This window comes from Lygodium microphyllum, chromosome 18, assembly GCF_053477565.2.
Source record: "Lygodium microphyllum isolate KBCC chromosome 18, Lygodium_microphyllum_v1.1.10, whole genome shotgun sequence".
In the NCBI taxonomy this organism is placed as follows: domain Eukaryota; kingdom Viridiplantae; phylum Streptophyta; class Polypodiopsida; order Schizaeales; family Lygodiaceae; genus Lygodium; species Lygodium microphyllum.
The window spans coordinates 127,210,159-127,230,290 of NC_141152.1; the positions used below are offsets into that span (position 1 = coordinate 127,210,159).

A 20,132-nucleotide genomic window follows, 5' to 3' on the forward strand; every position below is an offset into this window, starting at 1 on the left:
GGTAAGCCACCTCTCTTCTTTGGATGCTTCCAAAGAAAACCATCTTTCAAGAAATACCCATAAGCCTTTCTTCTGATTTTCTTGAATTCATCATCTGTCCAATCAGCTCTTCGAGTCAATGAACTTAGATACTGTCCAATTTGCAGCTACTCATCAACATAGAGTTCTTCAATAAAGGCTTCAATAGTAGATACATGACAATCATGAACAAGGACAGAAGCTGCAAACTCTGTCTCATCATCTTTTGCAAGCATTGACTCATCATCCTCATACAACATGTCAGCAAAACTGGATTGTCTTTTCCTGCTATATGTCAAAATTCTGGATTCAATGATTTGATGTAGGCAATCCACCGAAGCATCGCTATATCTGGAGTCGAATAGCTAGTAATCATGCCAAGCAAAGGCAAACAATCTGTTTCCACAACAACTGAAGCACCAATAAAATACCCTTTATCACACTTCAGTGTAGTGACTACTCCCCACAACTCTCTTTTAATCTGCGAATATCTCCTCTCTCGCTCATTAAGAACTTCAGCTCCAAAGCAGATTACGTATCTATTTCCATCAGCATCATCCTGTCCCACTGTCCAACCTATGCCAATAGGGCTAGTATCAACTGTCAACATGATTGGCTGTCCACACTGATAATCCGCCTTGCAAAGAGTAGGAGCTGACTGCAACATCTTCTTGAGTTTAGGCACGGCTTTCAAATGCTTCTCATCCCAATGAAATTTCTGCCCCTTTCGAAGCAGGTGATAGAGAACATCTGCTATGTGAGCAAAATGAGGAATCCAAATCATGTAAAATACACAAGCTCCCACAAATCTCTGTACCTCTGAAGTAGTCGAGCAATACTCTCCAATCCTGCTTATGGCATCCACCTTTGCATGTGAAGGCTTCCTGCCATAATAACCAACCATATGCCCAACTATGATGACTTCATTAACACCAAAGACAGATTTCAGCCATGAAAGAGTCAAATTCACCTCCTCTAATCGTGTCAATATTCGCTCACAAGCAACCAAGTGTTCAGCCACAAACTATCTACATCCTCGCAAATCAAGACTCTCATTCTTTTCTTCTTCTGCACAATCCTTAATAGGCACATCATCTAGGAAAGGCATGGTATACTACGGAATATAGTCTCGTAGAACTCTATGCATAGCATTCATCATATGAGCAACTAAGTTGTGGCACCTTGAGGCAAGGTACACATCCTCACAAGACCAATAGGTGTCCGCATAGTAGTAATATCCCTGCTTTCCAAGGCAAGCTGAAACTAATCATAACCAGAATACAAGTCACCTAGAGAATAGATGGCTCGTCCTGCAAAAGCCTCAGCAAACTCATCCACAACTGGACCTTTCCCACATTCCTGATTGTCACTTTGTTCACGGGCTGCATATCCTGAATAAATCTCAAGGTACCATTCTTCTTTGGTACAGTAAACCACCTGTTAGAATAGGGCGCAGAAGAGGGTTCCAAAATCCCCATCTTAATCTTCTCATTCAGCAACTCTATCAGCTTTGGCAATTGTGCTTTAGGCATAGGTATAGGATGTATATTCCATGGCACATGAGGGACAGTGAAGATAACCATAGGCGCAACCAATTCGGGACGTGAAAGTACTACGTCAATTTTCAGCAAGATGGGAGACTCGCAAGAAGAGATGACAGATGAAAATGTTATGAAGAACCTGTTTCAGTCATTTACAACCTATATGCAGCAGCAAGATCACGAAAAACGTGATAGTGATGCCATGGATGCCTTGAAAGCTGTCCAACAAGAGATGAAGCAGTTCAATGGCCAGAAGTGTCAACTTACGTGCATTTATATGAAGAAAAGATGAAGTTTTTTGGGGTTTCTCAAGATGTTTGGAGCCGCTACTTCTTGCGGATCGTGGTGCGTGCTCTTGAAGTCCAAATTTTAGAAATTCAAGGAACACATGCTGGTTGGGCAGAGTTTAAGAAGGCATTAAAAGATGAATATTTTCTGGAGGATACAAGTCTTATGAACCGCAGGAATTTCTTAGCATGGGTTTCTATGCCTAATAAGGGACTTTCAGTTACCGCCCTTCTGCGAGAGTTTGAGAGCCGCTATGATCAATTGGATGGAACTGAGCAGCAAGCTTTGGAGATGCAGAAAGTGGAATTATTTTTACAAGTCGCTGATGCTGATTTACAGGAAAAGTTGGATGATCTTTTGGAAGATCAAGCTACCGATTCAGGTTTAAAGACCAAGTGGAGACATCTCATTGATGTTGTGAATGCTCTTGTTAAGAAGTAGCGCAGGAGAGTACGATTGCATCGTAATACATGATCTGCTTCTGAAAAATCCTTGGAGACCTCTTCTTCTACCCCTGCTGCAAGTTCTATGCCTAAGCTTACTCCTCCTCTTGTAAATCCACCAGTTCTTGCTGCTCTAGTGTCCTTATCTGTAGATGATGTTATTAAAGGCTTGGCAGATTTGACGATAGAGGCAGTCAAAGCTGAAGTTGGAAAGTTAAAAGAGCAACTTATGTCAGTACCTGCTGTAGCACCTGCTCCAGCGACTACTTTTCTAGCTGGCCAAAGAAAAGGGAGACGATGTATTTGGTGCGATAGTACAAAGCACCAACATTGCACACATTGTGATGCTTTTCAGGAAGCCCGTAAGAAGAATGTAGTGTTCTGGGGACAAGATGGGAAGATATGGCTGTAAGAGATTGGTGCTCCTCGTGACACGAACTTTGGTAAGGGAGGCATGAAGAAGCTTGTAGATGATATGGTTGTGCGATCAGCTTATGTGAGTGTTAGAGGAGATGCTTCAGCTTATGGAGTCCAGCTTGAGCAGAATTCAGATGGAGACTCTGCTTTATGGTCCTTTGCCTTGGAGATACTGAGAAGAGGGAAAGTTCAGGCATCCACTATGACTTGTGTGGGCTCCAGCATCCGAGGAGAAACGGGATGGGATTCTCATGTTGACAGGTATTCTATTTTTGCTTATATGGCGAAAATGCAGGGTTTAGATGCCATGGTTGAGAAAAAGAGAAGAAGAGATGAGGAGGGTCTCAGCACCTCCAAAAAGACTAGAGGGGGTGACTTTGTTTCACCACCTGTTACAGCTCTACCTATGACAAGTTCTCCAGCTCAATCAGGTCCTGAACAACCTATGGGAGACAAGCAGATGAAAGAGAAGAGGCAACCAAGAAAGGAGCCAGGATTCAAGCTCTTGTCAGACCTTGATATGTAGATGGATATGAGTAAGATTTTTCATGAAAGAATTTTGAATAGTGAAGTCACTTTTACTGTTGGAGAAGCTCTTGGGATTGGTAGAAGAGAAATACAGGATCAGATGCAGGATCTTTTGCGGAGGAAACGAATGCGATGGAAGGACTTGCTTTACAAGGATTATGGCATGGAGCTCTTGGGGAAGAGCATGATGATGCAGTGATGGTTGAGAATGCTTCTGTCAATCTGCAATTGGAGAAAATAGTTCAGCCTATGCAGTATGAAGATGATGATACCCCTATCCTCATTCCTCGCAGCCATTTTTCACGTAGTCATTGGGCTAGAGCAACCACTGAGACGGTGGTAAGGATTGGAGAGAAACAGATTCCTTTGGTCACTTTAGTCGATCATGGTTCCGAGATTAATCTTATTGCTCGAGGTGTTTATGAGAGTGGCAAGTGGCCTATGGATGCAGAGCATGGCTGGCGCATGAGAGCCGCCAATAATACTTCTGGTGATATGTATGTTGCTTGTCCGAGCATCAGAATTTCTATTGGTAATGTTGAAGAGGATTATCATTTCTTTTTTTAAGATTCTTGCTCTTATCTGATTATTCTTGGACAGCCTTTCATTACAGAAGCAAGAATGGAGACGAAAGTGATGGATGACGGCTCAGCCTCTGCACGGATACGCAGTAAGGATGGTATGCGAGCTGTTCAGTTTATGACTGTTGGGATAAATCATCCGAGAAATAGGGACTCCTTGCGTGAGGCACCACTACCTGCGAAGGAGTTGGATTTTCATTAGGTACCGCTGTCTTGCGAGACGCCAGTGGTACGGAGCGGAGAAAAGAGGAGATCTCGCCTCCTGGCAGCCAACTGAACACGGAGTTCAAGTTGCAACAAGGAAAGAGGTTAACAAGAAGAAATCGAATTTTTGATGCCAAAGTTCACTATATTCCTTGTCAATAAATTACATGAGGTCCATGTTCAGAAAAATCTGTAGTATCTCATAATCTGTTTTGCATTCAGGTGTTTGAAGACAGTTATGCCATTGGTACATAGACTTGAAGAGTCTTAAAGAGTTCTACTGGGCAACAATCCCTGTGAACAATTCTTGATCTAATCATTTGAGCAATCACTTGGCCATGAAGCTGGTTTTTCCGGTCTCAGAATCACCCAAAATGCTCACCTTCAGCAGCACAGTCTCTTCCTGCTGAACACTGACAGAGGGCAAAGTACACTGCAAATCCCTCGCTGATTCATGACGGAATGCACCCACTACAGAAGGTGGTGTTGTAAGCGTAGTACTGAAATTGTGAAGAAGATCAGTGTATTCAACTGAAGTATTGCCTATGTTAAGGATGTGATCACCATTTGATCTGGTACTGTTTGTGCAATCAGACTAAAACTCTGTGGTACTTATGGTGTTAGGATTGTAAGGAGGCAGTGCCAAATCAGAGGAGCTTCCTATCTATAGTATCTATCCTCCTATCTGAGCTGCAGCATGTAGCTTATACCAAGTTCATAGACCCAAGCATGTCGCAGCTTGAAGAACTTTGATTCTGTGCACAATTTCAAGTGATACAATCTGTTGATTCTTTACCTGATTGTCTAACTGTGCAACTACAGCATGTCTGATCAGAGTACTTTCTGTAGGTCCAATTGAAGTAGTTGTGCCACCCTCACCAACCACAGGGGCTCTCACCTCAGATCCAATTGCCCTACTATATGTTGGTGTAACTGGATTACTTTGGGTGGGTTGGTCAACCTCAGCACTCTTTCTTCCATGATTTTTTTTCCCTTGTCATCTCCTTCCACTGAAGATTCTTTAACTTCCACAACTTCAGGCATTGAACTTGTTCTGAATAATGCATAGCCGACAAGGATAGCGTTCACAACAAGAACTGTGGTGATTAGCGTCCGAAAACGGTATCAAATAGGCCGTTGTTGCATGCCTACTTCAAGAGAGGGATCAGGTGATGTAGAGAAGGTCTCCAGGCCTGCTCAATCAACATTTTCCAGGAAAGGAGTCATGGTTCCCCCACAAAAAGGGATGTCTAGCAAAAGACCCACTGATAGACTGCATCACAACCTAAAAGACTGTTTTTCAAGCCACCAGATCTACACATGTAAAACATATGTCACACCAAAGCCCACTCTCATGCTAGGAAGACCTCATAATTTACAATGGATGGGAAGGTCTTTGGAAGTACAGAAACCACCGCATCAGTTAGGATTGCACTATGGAGACATGCTTCCTCCCATGCTTCAAAGACCTCATATTTGCATTTTGGAGCCTTCCACTCAGCATACCATCAGCAACCAGCAGATCTGCAATAATGTTGTTAAGCTCTTTTGTGTACCTCAAAACCAGCCTCTTCCAAGCAGAGCACTAATCTTATACTTCCAAACCAGCCTTCCAAATGAAGCCCTAAACTCCTGATCTCCTGCACTGTGCATAGAAATTATGTAATTAGCCTGAAGTTGACAAGCACCAGCTTCAAGCTATTTCCCATGCTACCAACACCAAGTCCACACTATCTCCCAAGACACTGAATCGTTGTAGGATCTCTTGCTGTCTGAACTGACTTGACCATATGAAGATACTGCATCAAAAGTGTCCAAAATTTGAGCTGAAAACTCAAATTCAGGCCATTCCTTCATAAAAACTTGTAGAGTTCTTAATTGGCATAGTACCACTCCAGATTCAGCCCATCTGCATATTCAGCAATGCTCCATGAAGGCCTGTAGTGTTCTACAACAGCATAAACCCACTCCAAGTCACGCCAACTCCATGTCCATCACACCTTACATGTACTATATCAATAAAAAACCACTCCATTACCCCATCTTAGATCAAGACAAGAAATTGTTGCAACCAAGCTTAAGCCAAGAAATCATTGTGGCCACTAATTTTAACGTCTTACAACAACAATCTAGAACACAAAATGCTATGCACAATAAGGCAAAACAAATAGCCCTCGTCAATGCATCCATGTCCAGACCGCAATTATCCTTTGACAATATCCCACTCTCAATCTACAATGACCAGATAGAGTGCAGTAGACATCCCATCGCAATAGACCCTTCTCAGACTACATTCATCAAAATTTGTCACTAAACATTCTCCAAAAGCTCCATAAGTGTTTGCCCGCCATTGATAGCCCTTTCAAAAATATCCCCCTTTTTCCCAGCTTTTTCCCTCTCCAATCTCAACATAGCATTCGTAAGGCTATTCTGAAAGCTTTCTATCTTTCCCTCCAACTTTCAAAACAGAAAGCCTTCTCTTTTACTACCTCAATGGTTTCTCCCATGAATCTATGGTATCAAATGCACCAATTTATAACCAACCTTTGAAATCAGATGTAGCAAAGGATTTCTGTTGTGATCCAATTGAAGCAAGGTCCATAAGTTCAGCCATGGATGCCATGAACCACAAGCATCGGAAAAATAGCACGATAGCAGGATCTGATTCAATGCTTCAATGACCTTCGATGTCACAAAGCTCTCTGGTTCATCTCCTCCATTCGCCTCATGTCCGCATTCTCCGTATCCCCTCCTTTCTTTGCAGTCTTGACTTCATTGGCATGGAGAATTCTAGCATATTCAGGAGGGAAGAATCAATCTTTACTAATGTTAGCTTCTACTCCGCCTCCTTTGATTCCACGATTTCTTGCACTTTTCTTAGAGATCATCATTGAAATTATCAGCTTGATAATGCCCTTTGGCATCAGTTTTTCATATTTTTCTGTCACACATACAACATGCATACAAACTGAAACACACATAAACACAAACACACAAGTGGAGTATGTACATTGGATGCGGGTACTGAAAGGACGGATTATCTTAATGCATCAATCACACACAATGAATCACACGCTAAAAGATAACACAAATGCACAACAAAAATGGAGGTGTTTATGGCTTGGATGTGCAGCAGCACGACACCGCTGTAGGATGGAGAACATAAATTACATGCAAATTCTTTCTATGTTTATGGCCCAATAGTTGCTGAAGTCACTTCATCTTGTCTACTTCTGGTTGCATTTGCAATGTTGCCACAGAGTGGAAATATACAATTGTGTAAGGCCTTTGCATCAATGGCTCAAACTTCTTGCCACCCACTGGAAGTTATGCACTCTCAGTGGAACCTCCATCAATTGAATCAGAACCTTTGATTTACCCTCCTGCAACTCCTTGAGGCTCAGTAATTTCGCTTCGCAAATAATCCTCGATGATGAGAGCACTAGTTGTGGCTTCCTCTTCGTCGTTCTTCGATGGCCGACTCCTCCCTGCATCTCGCAGTTCTACCATCGTCAATCCTACTTAACAACTGTTTCTTCTGTGTTACAGAGTGGCAACTATTGTGATTGCTTTAACTCAGATCTTGTCAGGAAACTGATGACGGTAATTTGGAGACAGTTACTCTGTAATCTATAATTTGCTGTGAGTGATGTGGAGCCCGCAGCCTTCATAGCCCTTCACAGAGAGTACAATACGCAGGGGTTCAAATTGTTCTCGTAGCAGTATTTTAGTAATGAATAAGTTTGAAGGATGAAGTAACTGTATAAGTGCTTCAAATAGATTTGAATGGATTTCTGCGCCTCCATAGCCTTCCCTAGAGAGCATTCTCCTCTGTTCTCTGTCACAGTTCTGAGATCAGGATGCTCCATCAAAGCATCGACTTCTTTTTTAAATCAAAAGATGAAGCTTATAGTAGGCCTCTTTTGTATGTCCCTCTACCACACAGTATTGAGTTAATTGCTGAATTAGCGTAGTTAGAGCTCCAGCAAGTCGATCCTCTTCCCATTTTCCAAACTCAATTTTCAGTTTATGTCTTCCATCTGGGCCTGTTACACCTCATACCCCCCAGTAGACCAATTGCCTCCTCCCTTTTTACCTTTCTATCATCGCAGTCCCCAAAAGTATCGTTCTCCGTATTGCGCTACCCCATCAGACATGGCTTTTTCTTCCCTTTTTCTATTTTTCTTTTGATTTTTCCTTTGGTTCTATCCCACAATAGCCATCCGAAAAGCTGCAACTTGCCAAGCCAAAATCCCAGTAGTTCCACCTTAGGCTACATAGTGCTTCACAGTAGGAATAATGCAATAGACCCCAGTCATGGACTCAAATATCTGAATTCCCTTGTCAACAAGACCAGCACGACTACAAGTAGAAAAAACTAAGAGAAATGCCAGTCCATCTAGAGCAATACCTGCCAGGCACATTTCTTCAAACATCAGCAAACTAGCTAAAGTTTTTCCTCCTTCTGCATACCCAGATATGCATGCAGTCCATGATACAACATTGTGCTCAGCATGTTCACAAAACACAATCTCCGCATCCATAATATTTCCAAACTCCCCATACATACTTATGAGAGTATTAGAAACAAATTCATGTGAAGCAAATTCCTTTGTTTCAGCATCATCATGTAGTGCCCGTGCTATCTGGAACAGCCATATGGAGCCTGTAATCGAAACCTATGCCACCATCTGCAACTGGGATGGAAAAGACTGGCATTCCACTCACATCTTCTCCAATTGTTATAGCATTAGGATAAAGGACATGAATCATGTCATTGGCAAGCATCAAATAATTGACTGCATCCATATCAGTTGCTAGCCCAAAATACTGTCATATCCCCCATGTCAACATAGCCAATGATAAGGGAACTCCAAGAATACTCATTGCATTGTGGCAGGCAATCAAACGTGTGCTGAACATCAAGCAAGCTCCCACATTTGGCATACATATCCACCAGTGTACTTCCATCTGCATCTCTTTGAAACAGTTTAGTACTTCCTCACAAAGCCCATAATCGGCATATCCTGAAATAAGTGTAGCCCATGAGACTGCATCTCGAGTTACCAATCTATTAAAAACTCCATGTTGTTCTACAAGCATGTCACATTTAGCATACATGTCAACCAGAGCATTATGGATAAGTTCCTCTTGCACCAAACCCCTCTTCACTATATTACCCACGTAGAATAAAAGAGCAAACATAATGACTAAGTATGTACAAAGTATCAAATCCCACACACACAACTTTTTGGTGGATTCCACACCTTGGATGCACAGCAGTACGACATCCACCCCCTCTAATCGTGTGCATCCTCTGGATGGGCCAACTACCCATGATCATTATCATCATTCCTCAGCAAGATTATTTGTCATATCATCTGTCTCTTCTACTAGAATTTCTTCTCGTTGCTCTTCTCTTGCAAATTCTTCCAACACATAATCGTCATCATCTCTTTTCTTGAAAATCTTAATTCTTTTTCCTGCAATAGGCACTCTAAGCACTGTCCCATCCAATTTTGTCAGCTCATATATTGCATTATCAAAAACATGTCTAACTATGTATGGCCCAAACCATCTTTTCACCATCTTTCGAAGTGTAGTATGCTAATTTTCAAGGCTGCTATCAAAGACTAATACCCAATCTCCCTCTTCTATTGCTCTAGGCTGCAAGCGATGCCTACTGTCAAACCTGTCCTTATTTTTTAGTCTAGCAACCTTCAACCTGTCAATAGCTAGATGAATATCCTCTGGTCTTCTCTCCAACTGCCAAATCCGAAGAGCTAAGAGCTCCTCTCTCGTCAAATCCTCTTGCCAAGGTAAAACTGACCAAATCAAAGCACAAGTCTCAGTCGGCATAACCGATTTCTAACCATACATCAACTCTACGGGCTAACACTGTGAGTCATACGATCAGCCCACAAACCAAATGGTAGAAGTCTCAGCCATTCTCCAATCCGTCCTCTGTATGCTTTGGCTAATGCTTTCACTATCGACAGATGCCCTCTTTTACTCTTCCCATTTCCCTCTGGATTGTATGCTGTGGATAGAGCCAACTTGATCCTAGTTGAGAGAAAAACTCCCTAGCTTCATTTGCATCCAGTTCACCACGATCCGCAGTGATCTTACCCACACAGCCATACCTGCAGAAAATTTGTTCCCATAAGAACTTACACACTACACTAGTGGTCTTCGTTCTCAAAGGTTTGCCCTCAACATGATTGGTAAGATCCTCTCTAGCCAAAACAATATATCTCATCTGCCATAGACTCATAGGCATAGTTACCAAGTCAACTACCCACTTATAATGAATGCATAGCAGATAGGTTGGATGAAGCTCATCTCGATGACGCACTACCGAATACATCTGGCAGTCTCTACAAAGTGAGAAACATCTCTATACATGCTTTTCCACCAATATTTCTCCTTGATTTTCTCATAAGTGGCCCACACTCCTCTATGACCAGCCCAAAGACTCTCGTGAAACTCCCTCATTACCTGTAACTGTGTCTCTTTATCGTAGACAACCCGCAAGGGTAATCCACCTCTTTTCTTTGGATGCTTCCAAAGAAATCCGTCCTTAAGAAAATAACCATAGGCTTTTCTTCTGATCTTCTTGAACTCTTCATCTATCCATTCATCTCTTTTGCTTAGTGTACTAAGATACTTGCCAATCTGCAACCAATCTCCAACATAGAGTTCTTCTATGAAAGCCACAATATCATAGACTTGGCAAACATGATCAACCATAGCGACTGAAATTTTTGCATCATCCTCTTCTACGAGTAGTGTCTCCTCATCATCATATCTCGCTCTAGATAGCATATCTGCCACCACTGGATTATCTTTTCCTGCTATATGTTTAAATTCTAGATTTAATGACATGATGTATGCAATCCATCTTAGCATAGCTATATCCGGAGTAGAGCAACTCATAATCATACCTATCAATGGCAAGAAATCTGTCTCTACCACAACTGAGGCTCCAATAAAGTACTCCTTGTCACATTTGAGAGCTGTAAAAATCCCCAGTAACTCCCTCTTGATTTGCGGATATCTCCTCTGTCTCTCATTTAGGACTTTTGCCCCAAACCGAATAGCATACCTGTTTCCATCTGCATCATCTTCGCTCGCAGCCCAACCTATGCTAATTGGACTAGTGTCAACTGTCAATAGAATAGGACTTTCGCAATTATAATCTGCTTTTCTTAGAGTAGGAGCAATCTGCAATAACTTCTTCAATTTCTGCATGGCTCTAGTGTGGCTCTCATCCCAATAAAATTTTTGCCCCTTTCGAAGCAGCTGATATAAACAATCTACTATGTGTGCAAAATGGGGTATCCAAATCATATAAAACACATAAGTGCCAATGAATCTCAGTACCTCTGAAGTGGTAGAACAATACTCTGTAATCTTTCCTATAGCATCCACCTTCTCAAGTGAGGGTTTCCTGCCATAATACTCACACATATGTCCAACAATGGCAACCTCATTTACTCCAAAAACAGATTTTTGCCTTGATAGTGTCAAATTCACTTCTTCTAACCTGGCCAAAATCTTTTCACAAGATGAAATATGATCAGCCACAAAGTATCTGCATCCCTGCTCATTTAGACTCTCATTCTTCTCTTCTTCTGCACACCCCTTAATGGGCACATCATCCAAGAAAGGCATGGTAAGTTGAGGTATGTAATCACAAAGGACCTTATGCATGGCATTCATCATATGCGCAACAGAATTAGTGGCACCTTGAGGCAAGGTACACATCCTGACAAGCCCAATAGGAGTTCTCATAGTGGTTATGTCCCTGCTTTCCAAAGCCAGCTGAAACTGATCATATCCCGAATACAAATCACCTAAAGAATAGATGGCACGTCCAGCAAATGCTTCTGCAAACTCATCCACAACTAGACCTATACCAACATTCTTGATAGTAACTCTATTTACTGGCTGCATGTCGTGTATAAATCGGAGAGTACCATTCTTCTTTGGAACCGTAAACCACCTATTTGAGTATGGTGCAGATGAAGGCTCTAGGATTCCCATCTTGATTTTCTCATTCAACAAGTCAATTAACTTTGGTAGGTGTGCCTTAGGCACTGGAATAGGTTGGAGGTTCCATGGAATATGAGGAATAGTAAAGATCACCATAGGAGCAACAATATCCGGATTCACACATCCAATCTCATGCGGGAAAAAAATAAACCCCCCTCCATGTCGCTCAAGTATCTCCTGAAAGCATTGCTTCTCTGTAGGTAGCAAGAAATTACCATTTCCAATTTTTAATTCAACAAGAGTCTCTGCTGAAAAATCATGGCCTATATGCTCTGGATTCCTCAAAATTGGCTGTTTGACAGCCCTCTCTATTTGCTGATCACTGTCAGGTGGAAGCGGTACAACTACCGGCTTCACCTTCTTATCCATAGTTTTGTATTTTGTGTCAACCCTGGCTTCATTATGATCCTGTGCATTACTCAAATCTTGTTGTAAATCAGCAATTCTGCACTCCAGTGGTGGCTGAATATCCTCAGTCCTCTGCTCTATGGACTGCATAAGAACAGCCCTAAACTCTGGATGCTGAAATATTTTAGCAGTAAACTCTGTTGGCTGAAAGTTTTCAGCCCTCTGTGTCTCTGTAAGCTGATCATAATCAGCCGGAAACTTTGTTTGCTGAATTTCTTCAGCACTCAATACTTTTTGCTGAGTCACCTCAGCCTCTGACTCTATTTGTGACACAAAATCTGGAATTTCATGAAACATGTCTAGGGATTGCACTGATATATTACTGTGACAACTCTGCATATCAGTTTTTAGCATATTTTCCATCTCTATCATTGTATCTGCACAAATCATACTTTCATACATCCCATCTATATGCTCATCATCCTCTAAAATACCTGCATTTTTCAAATTTTTCTCCTTCTTGCATATGTATTGCCTGGCAGCTCTAGGCAACTCAGAAGTCTTCTGATAACTCATCAAACTGTTTACTGAAATTCCAACAAAACTGGAGGAGAAAACACTACTGCCAGGAGGCGAGAACTCCAATCTCCTCTGCTCTCTACCACTGTCATCTCGCGAAACAGCGGTACCTAATGAAAACCCGAATCCCTCACAGTGGGCAAAGGTGCATCTCTAAGAGTATCTCTGTTTTTAACATGGTTCACACACACAGTCATAAACTGAACTGCTCTCATGCCATCTTTACTGCGAATCCGTGCATAAGCAGATCCATCATCCATTACTTTTGTTTCCATGTGCATCTCTGTGATGAATGGCTGTCCAAGAATTATGGGATAAGAGCATGAATCCTGCACAAAGAAATGAAAATCCTCCTCTACATCTCCAATAGAAACCCTGACACTGGGACACACAACATACAAATCACCTGCAGTGTTGTTGGCGGCTCTCATACGCCACCCATGCTCTACATCCATAGGCCATCTATTACTTTCATAAACTCCACGAACTATGAGATTAATCTCTGAACCATGATCCACCAAAGCAACATAAGGCACCTGTTTCTCTCCAATTTTTACCATCGTTTCTGTAGTTGCCCTAGCCCAATGACTCCGCGAAAAGTGACTATGTGGTATCAAGACAGGCTCATCAGTTTCAGCATAATCCATAGGCTGAACCCTCTTCTCTATCTGTGGAAAAACAGAAGCATTCTCAACCATAACCTCATCCTCATCCTCATCCAACTCCCCAATCAAAACTCTCTGTGTATTAGTAGTAGGCAATGCATGTCTTTTCCTCTTCAGGACCTCTTGGAACTGATCTTGAAACTCTCTTTTCGAGATGCCCAAAACCTCAAAAATAGTAAAAGTCACCTCACTGCCAAGTATCTTGTCATTAAAGATTTTCTTCATGTCCATAGATGTCTCAATATCGGACATCAATCTAAACCTTGGCTGCTTTCTCTCTCTAGGCTCTTGCCTCTTTTCTTTCTTTTGAGCATCTTCCATCTGTCGTTCTGGCCCTGGCCTCAAAGACGGTCCTGCAGTAGGTGGAGTAGCAAACTCACCCCCTCTAGTCTTTTTAGCTGCATTTGGATTTTCTTCATCCCTCTTACGCTTCTCCTCAACAAGTACATCTGCTCCTTGAGACTTAGCCAAGTAGGCATAAATAGTATACCTGTCAACAGGTGAATCCCAACCTGTCTCAGATCTGATGCTAGAACCTGCACTAGTCAAAACAATCTGTTGAATTTTTCCCTTGTTTGCCGTCTCCATAGCATAAGTCCATAAAGCTGACTGATTGTCTGATCCTTTCTCAATCTGAACTCCATATGCAGAAGCATCTCCTCTACCTGCCACATAAGAAGTACGTGCAACCATGTCATCCACTAATTTCTTCATTCTGCCTTTCCCAAAATTGGTAGCAAGTGGAGCTCCTATTTCAGTCAACCAGATCTTACCATCTTGTCCCCAAAATACCAAATTCTTCCTCCTTGCATCCTTAAAAGATTCACAATCCTTGCAATGCTAATGGTCTGTACTATCACACCAAATACATCTTCGATCTCTCCTAGGTGCACTAGGAGCACTCCTAGGTGCAGTAGGAGCACTAGAAGAAATAGTAGGCGCAGTCGAAGCAAAATGCTCTTTCAATTTTCCCACCAATTCTGCTTTAATTGACTCCAGTGTCAAATCCGTTATGCCTTTGATTATGTCATCAAGAGAGGAATGCACCGACGGAGCGGATGGTTTTGGAGCAGAAGGTGCTGGCATCGGTCTTGGAACAGGAGGAACTGGAGGAGTAGAAACAATAGGCACTGGCATAGGCCAAGAAACTGGCTGAGGAAGAGAAGAAATAATAGGGATAGAAGCAGGCATAGGAGCAGAAGACGAAGTCGGTGTCATAGATCCATTCTATAGGCGGGTCTTCCATATCCTCCTCTTGCTCAAAGTCGAAACTGCATCCTAGGCATCTTGCCAATCTGTTTTAAGACCCATAGGCTTCGTGCGATCCTCAAGAAGCTCTCCTAATTCTTCTTGAAGAGAAGGATCTGCAGCTTGCAAGAAAAGCTTAACTTTCTCAACATCCAATGCTCTTTGTTCAATGGCATCAAGTTGACTATACCTCTCTTCAAATTCTCGCATCAACTTTGAAGCAGCTAGACCTTTGTTTGGCATGTAGGCCCACTCTCGGAATGACCACTGTGTAGCCATCCCAAAGTCCTCAAGGAAATACTCTTCTTTCAGGGCTTTCTTGAAATCTTGCCAATGCAAATTTTGAATAAAAGGATTAGTCACTTTTTCCATCAAGGCGGGTGTGACAAGATGAAGGAAATACTTACTCATAAGTCCAACTGGTACTCCAAAAAATCCCATCTTGATCTCATACATTTTCAAATAAGCTGAAACATTACGGCCATCAAATATCTTCTCATTCTCAACTGCTTCAATCACCTTAGTCGCGCTGATTGCATTCTCCTACTCCAAATATAGTTGCCTTTGCTGAGACAACTGTTGTTGATACAATTGCTGCTGCTGCTGCATATACAATTGTGTCTGCTGATTTTGAAGCTGCATATACATAGACATATTCTGTAAAATCTGCTTTAAATCATCTGTTGAAGTACTTGAAGCAGCAGTCAATGATGGAGCTGAAGTAGAGGACAAAGCAGGAATCGTAGAAGAGGCTGAAACTGATGCGGAAGTATCTCCCATCCTGAAATTTATGTGATGCTTTCACGTCGAGTTCACCAAAGATGTCGAAGGATTTCGAAAGCAAAGTCGCTACCACAGAGGACTTTGAATAACTTCAGGATGGAAGATCAATCAAGAAAATGAGCAAGATGAGAAAATGATACCAAGTAACAATATCTTTCCAAGAGTTAATAGCCTCTTTCCACTGGTGAATATTGTCAAGTGTTGCTTGAAGCCGATGCTTGTAATTAGACAAAGTTGAAAGCTCTTATGAGGTTCTCTTTTCTGCATTTGAAAATTAGTTCCTTCCTCTTCTTTGGCAACAACAACATTTTGAATTTTTTGAAAAAGCAACTCAAGCTCTTCCACTCCAAAAGAGCTTAAAACAGAGCTCATGCAACATCAGCATGCAAACTAGTTTTTGCTCCTCCCAACAGTTCCACTAGCTCTATGTAGGACACATTTATATGCAAGTCCATGTGATCTTCAATGCCTTGGTTAGAACACAAGTTTTTGTTTTATCTTCTGAACACGATCGTCATCTCCCTTATTACTGGGTACAGAAAGGCAAGGAAAAAAATTAATAGAATGCTAGTGTGAGCTTGCAAAAGGCCTGTTAGTGAAGTATCTCATTTTGGGGTCCATAACAATGCCTTTTTACCATTCACCTCAAGATCATGCTGGAAAACAAATTCTGGGATTGTAAGCTGCTCCCTGGACACATACTTGAACAACTGAAGGAGTCTTTCCAAATAAACCACCTTTTTCTAAACCTCTGGCTCTACAAACAGCTATAATCCCAGAACTGTGGCCTTCAAACCCATTGTAGGATGGAGAACATAAATTTCATGCAAATTATTTCTATGTTTATGGCCCAATAGTTGCTGAAGTCACTTCATCCAGTCTAGTTCTGGTTGCATTTGCAATGCTGCAGCATAGTGGAAATATACAATTGTGTAAGGCCTTTGCATCAACGGCTCAAACTCCTTGCCACCCACTGGAAGTTATGCATTCTGAGTGGAACCTCCATCAATTGAATCAGAACCTTTGATTTACCCTCCTGCAACTCCTTGAGGCTCAGTAATTTCGCTTTGCAAATCAATCCTCGATGATGAGAGCACTGGTTGTGCCTTCCTCTTTGCCGTTCTTTGATGGCCGACTCCTCCCTGCATCTCGCAGTTCTACCATCGTCAATCCTACTTAAAAACTGTTTCTTCTGTGTTATAGAGTGGCAACTATTGTGATTGCTTTAACTCAAATCTTGTTAGGACACTATGATGGTAATTTGGAGACAGTTAATTTGTAATCTATAATTTGCTGTGAGTGATGTGGAACTCGCAGCCTCATAGCCCTTCACAGAGAGTACAATACGCAGGGGTTCAAATTGTTCTCGTAGTAGTATTTCAGTAATGAATAAGTTTGATGGATGAAGTAACTGTATAAGTGCTTCAAATAGATTTGAATGGATTTCTGCGTCTCCATAGCCTTCCCTAGAGAGCATTCCCCTCTGTTCTCTATTGCAGTTCTGAGATCAGGATGCTCCATCAAAGCATCGACTTCTTTTTTAAATCAAAAGATGAAGCTTATAGTAGGCCTCTTTTGTATGTCCCTCTACCACACAGTATTGAGTCAATTGCTGAATTAGCGTAGTTAGAGCTCCAGCAAGTCGATCCTCTTCCCATTTTCCAAACTCAATTTTCAGTTTATGTCTTCCATCTGGGCCTGTTACACCTCATACCCCCCAGTAGACCAATTGCCTCCTCCCTTTTTACCTTTCTATCATCGCAGTCCCCAAAAGTATCGTTCTCCGTATTGCGCTACCCCATCAGACATGGCTTTTTCTTCCCTTTTTCTATTTTTCTTTTGATTTTTCCTTTGGTTCTATCCCACAATAGCCGACCGAAAAGCTGCAACTTGCCAAGCCAAAATCCCAGTAGTTCCACCTTAGGCTACATAGTGCTTCACAGTAGGAATAATGCAATAGACCCCAGTCATGGACTCAAATATCTGAATTCCCTTGTCAACAAGACCAGCATGACTACAAGTAGAAAAAACTAAGAGAAATGCCAATCCATCTAGAGCAATACCTGCCAGGCACATTTCTTCAAACATCAGCAAACTAGCTAAAGTTTTTCCTCCTTCTGCATACCCAGATATGCATGCAGTCCATGATACAACATTGTGCTCAGCATGTTCACAAAACACAATCTCCGCATCCATAATATTTCCAAACTCCCCATACATACTTATGAGAGTATTAGAAACAAATTCATGTGAAGCAAATTCCTTTGTTTCAGCATCATCATGTAGTGCCCGTGCTATCTGGAACAGCCATATGGAGCCTGTAATCAAAACCTATGCCACCATCTGCAACTGGGATGGAAAAGACTGGCATTCCACTCACATCTTCTCCAACTGTTATAGCATTAGGATAAAGGGCATGAATCATGTCATTGGCAAGCATCAAATAATTGACTGCATCCATATCAGTTGCTAGCCCAAAATACTGTCATATCCCCCATGTCAACATAGCCAATGATAAGGGAACTCCAAGAATGCTCATTCCGTTGTGGCAGGCAGTCAAACGTGTGCTGAACATCAAGCAAGCTCCCACATTTGGCATACATATCCACCAGTGTACTTCCATCTGCATCTCTTTGAAATAGTTTAGTACTTCCTCACAAAGCCCATAATCGACATATCCTGAAATAAGTGTAGCCCATGAGACTGCATCTCGAGTTACCAATCTATCAAAAAATCCTTGTTCTTCTACAAGCCTGTCACATTTAGCGTACATGTCAACCAGAGCATTACGGATAAGTTCCTCTTGCACCAAACCCCTCTTCACTATATTACCCACGTAGAATAAAAGAGCAAACATAATGACTAAGTATGTACAAAGTATCAAATCCCACACACACAACTTTTTGGTGGATTCCACACCTTGGATGCACAGTAGTATGACACCACATACTAGTCTACAGGCGGCATCTTGGATTAGTAATCCCTTTGGATTTCTGGATAGCCTTCGGGTGGATTATGGATAAGCCTATGAGCTTGAATTATGTATTTCAAAGATAAATATGATAATCTATTTAAAAGGAACTTGTTTGACATTGCTTTTCTATGTCAAGTGCTATGATTACGTGAAGGAGCCAATGCCTAACGGGCTAATTAGGGAAGCTGATTGATACATGTCCAACTAAATGTGTTAGGTAATTAAATAACTAAAACAACCTGAGGAAAGTGCGGAGGATGTGGCCATGGATCTGTCCTACGAATGGGTGGTCCCAGTCGGCCGAGAACTTTTCTCAATCATGATGGATAGCAAGAAGATTGTTCAAAGAACACGAACAGCAAGAGCGTTGACCTAGGGTCTAAGTTATAAATGATCCTGATTTACGTTGTTTTAGGGGAGCAGAATGGGACTATGCCTTATGGCAGAGAGGTTGAGCTTCACATCCCTCTCATTTCCCATTCTCCTTGAACCAAGTGCAGCATGAATCCGCTGGCCTTTTTGCGTAAAGTAGTTCACTTGGGTTTTATGCTAGTTGCCATTAGGAAATGACCAATAGGGAAAACCCTAATTCAGGTCGGTCCTAAGTGGGAACGATGGGAATACTTCCGCTACGTGGCAGGCGCCGAAAGCCCTAGATCGCAAACCCTGTAACATTCCATGGGAGTGCCGGGCGGAGCTTTCTAGACATCCTTTCCGATGGACTAACAGGTGGACACGTTACATGGTTTCCTTTGAGAAGATCTCCTTGCTGTCCATTATGATTGAGAAAAGTTCCCGACCAACCGGGACCACCCATCTGTAGGAAAGACCCATGGCCACCTCCACCGCACTTTCCTCAAGTTGTTTTAGTTGTCTAATTACCTACCACATTTAGTTGGACATGCATTAAGAAGCTTCCTTAATTAGCACGTTAGGCACCGGTTCCTTCACATAATCTTAACACTTGACATAGAAAAGTAGTGTCAAACAAGTTCCTTTTCAACAGGTTATCATATTTATCTTTGGAATACATTCATAAATTCCAGCCCATAGGCTTATCCATAATCCGCCCGAAGGCTATCCAGCAATGCATAGGGATTACTAATCTAAGATTCCGCCCCTGCAGACTAGTATGCGGGCCTCAAGTTCCAATTCGGAGTTAGGTTGGCCTCTTATGCAGGGCCCGAAAGACGAGGGATTTACGGCCAGAGCCCCCCTTGGCACCCAAGCATCCTCCTTCTCCAAGTAGCGCTCCACGGAGAGACCTCTCATAGCGGGTTTCGTCCACCTTCCCGGCGCGGCTAACAATCCCCTTGGTTAGGGTCAGGCAGACAGTCGCATGGGTAAGTGAGGGTGTCTCTCCCTTCACGCCCTCAACCTGAAGCATTAGATATCTTTTCATCCTTTAGTTCCTTGTGCAAACAAATCAAACAGTGCTCTCTAAACTATTACAAGCACAA

General features: G+C 42.1%; 1 protein-coding gene across 1 annotated transcript; it reads right to left on the minus strand.

Moving 5' to 3' along the window:
* Positions 1 to 8,288: 8,288 nt before the first annotated feature.
* Positions 8,289 to 18,159, minus strand: LOC148021360 (putative pentatricopeptide repeat-containing protein At1g68930). Its single transcript, XM_087698246.1, has 4 exons — positions 18,079 to 18,159; positions 17,762 to 17,996; positions 8,749 to 8,819; positions 8,289 to 8,666 (listed from the first exon to the last, which is right to left on the minus strand). Exons 1-4 carry the CDS (start codon positions 18,157 to 18,159, stop codon positions 8,289 to 8,291), a joined length of 765 nt encoding a protein of 254 aa, XP_087554372.1.
* Between the last annotated feature and the right edge of the window lie 1,973 nt (positions 18,160 to 20,132).

Coding starts and splice junctions, on each gene's coding strand:
- LOC148021360 (XM_087698246.1), bottom strand. CDS start 18,159: ATGGATGCAGTCAATTATTTGATGCTTGCCAATGACATGATTCATGCC. Junction 17,997..18,078: donor CTATAACAGTTGGAGAAGAT/GTGAGTGGAATG, acceptor TGGCTGTTCCAG/ATAGCACGGGCACTACATGA. Junction 8,667..8,748: donor CTATAACAATTGGAGAAGAT/GTGAGTGGAATG, acceptor TGGCTGTTCCAG/ATAGCACGGGCACTACATGA.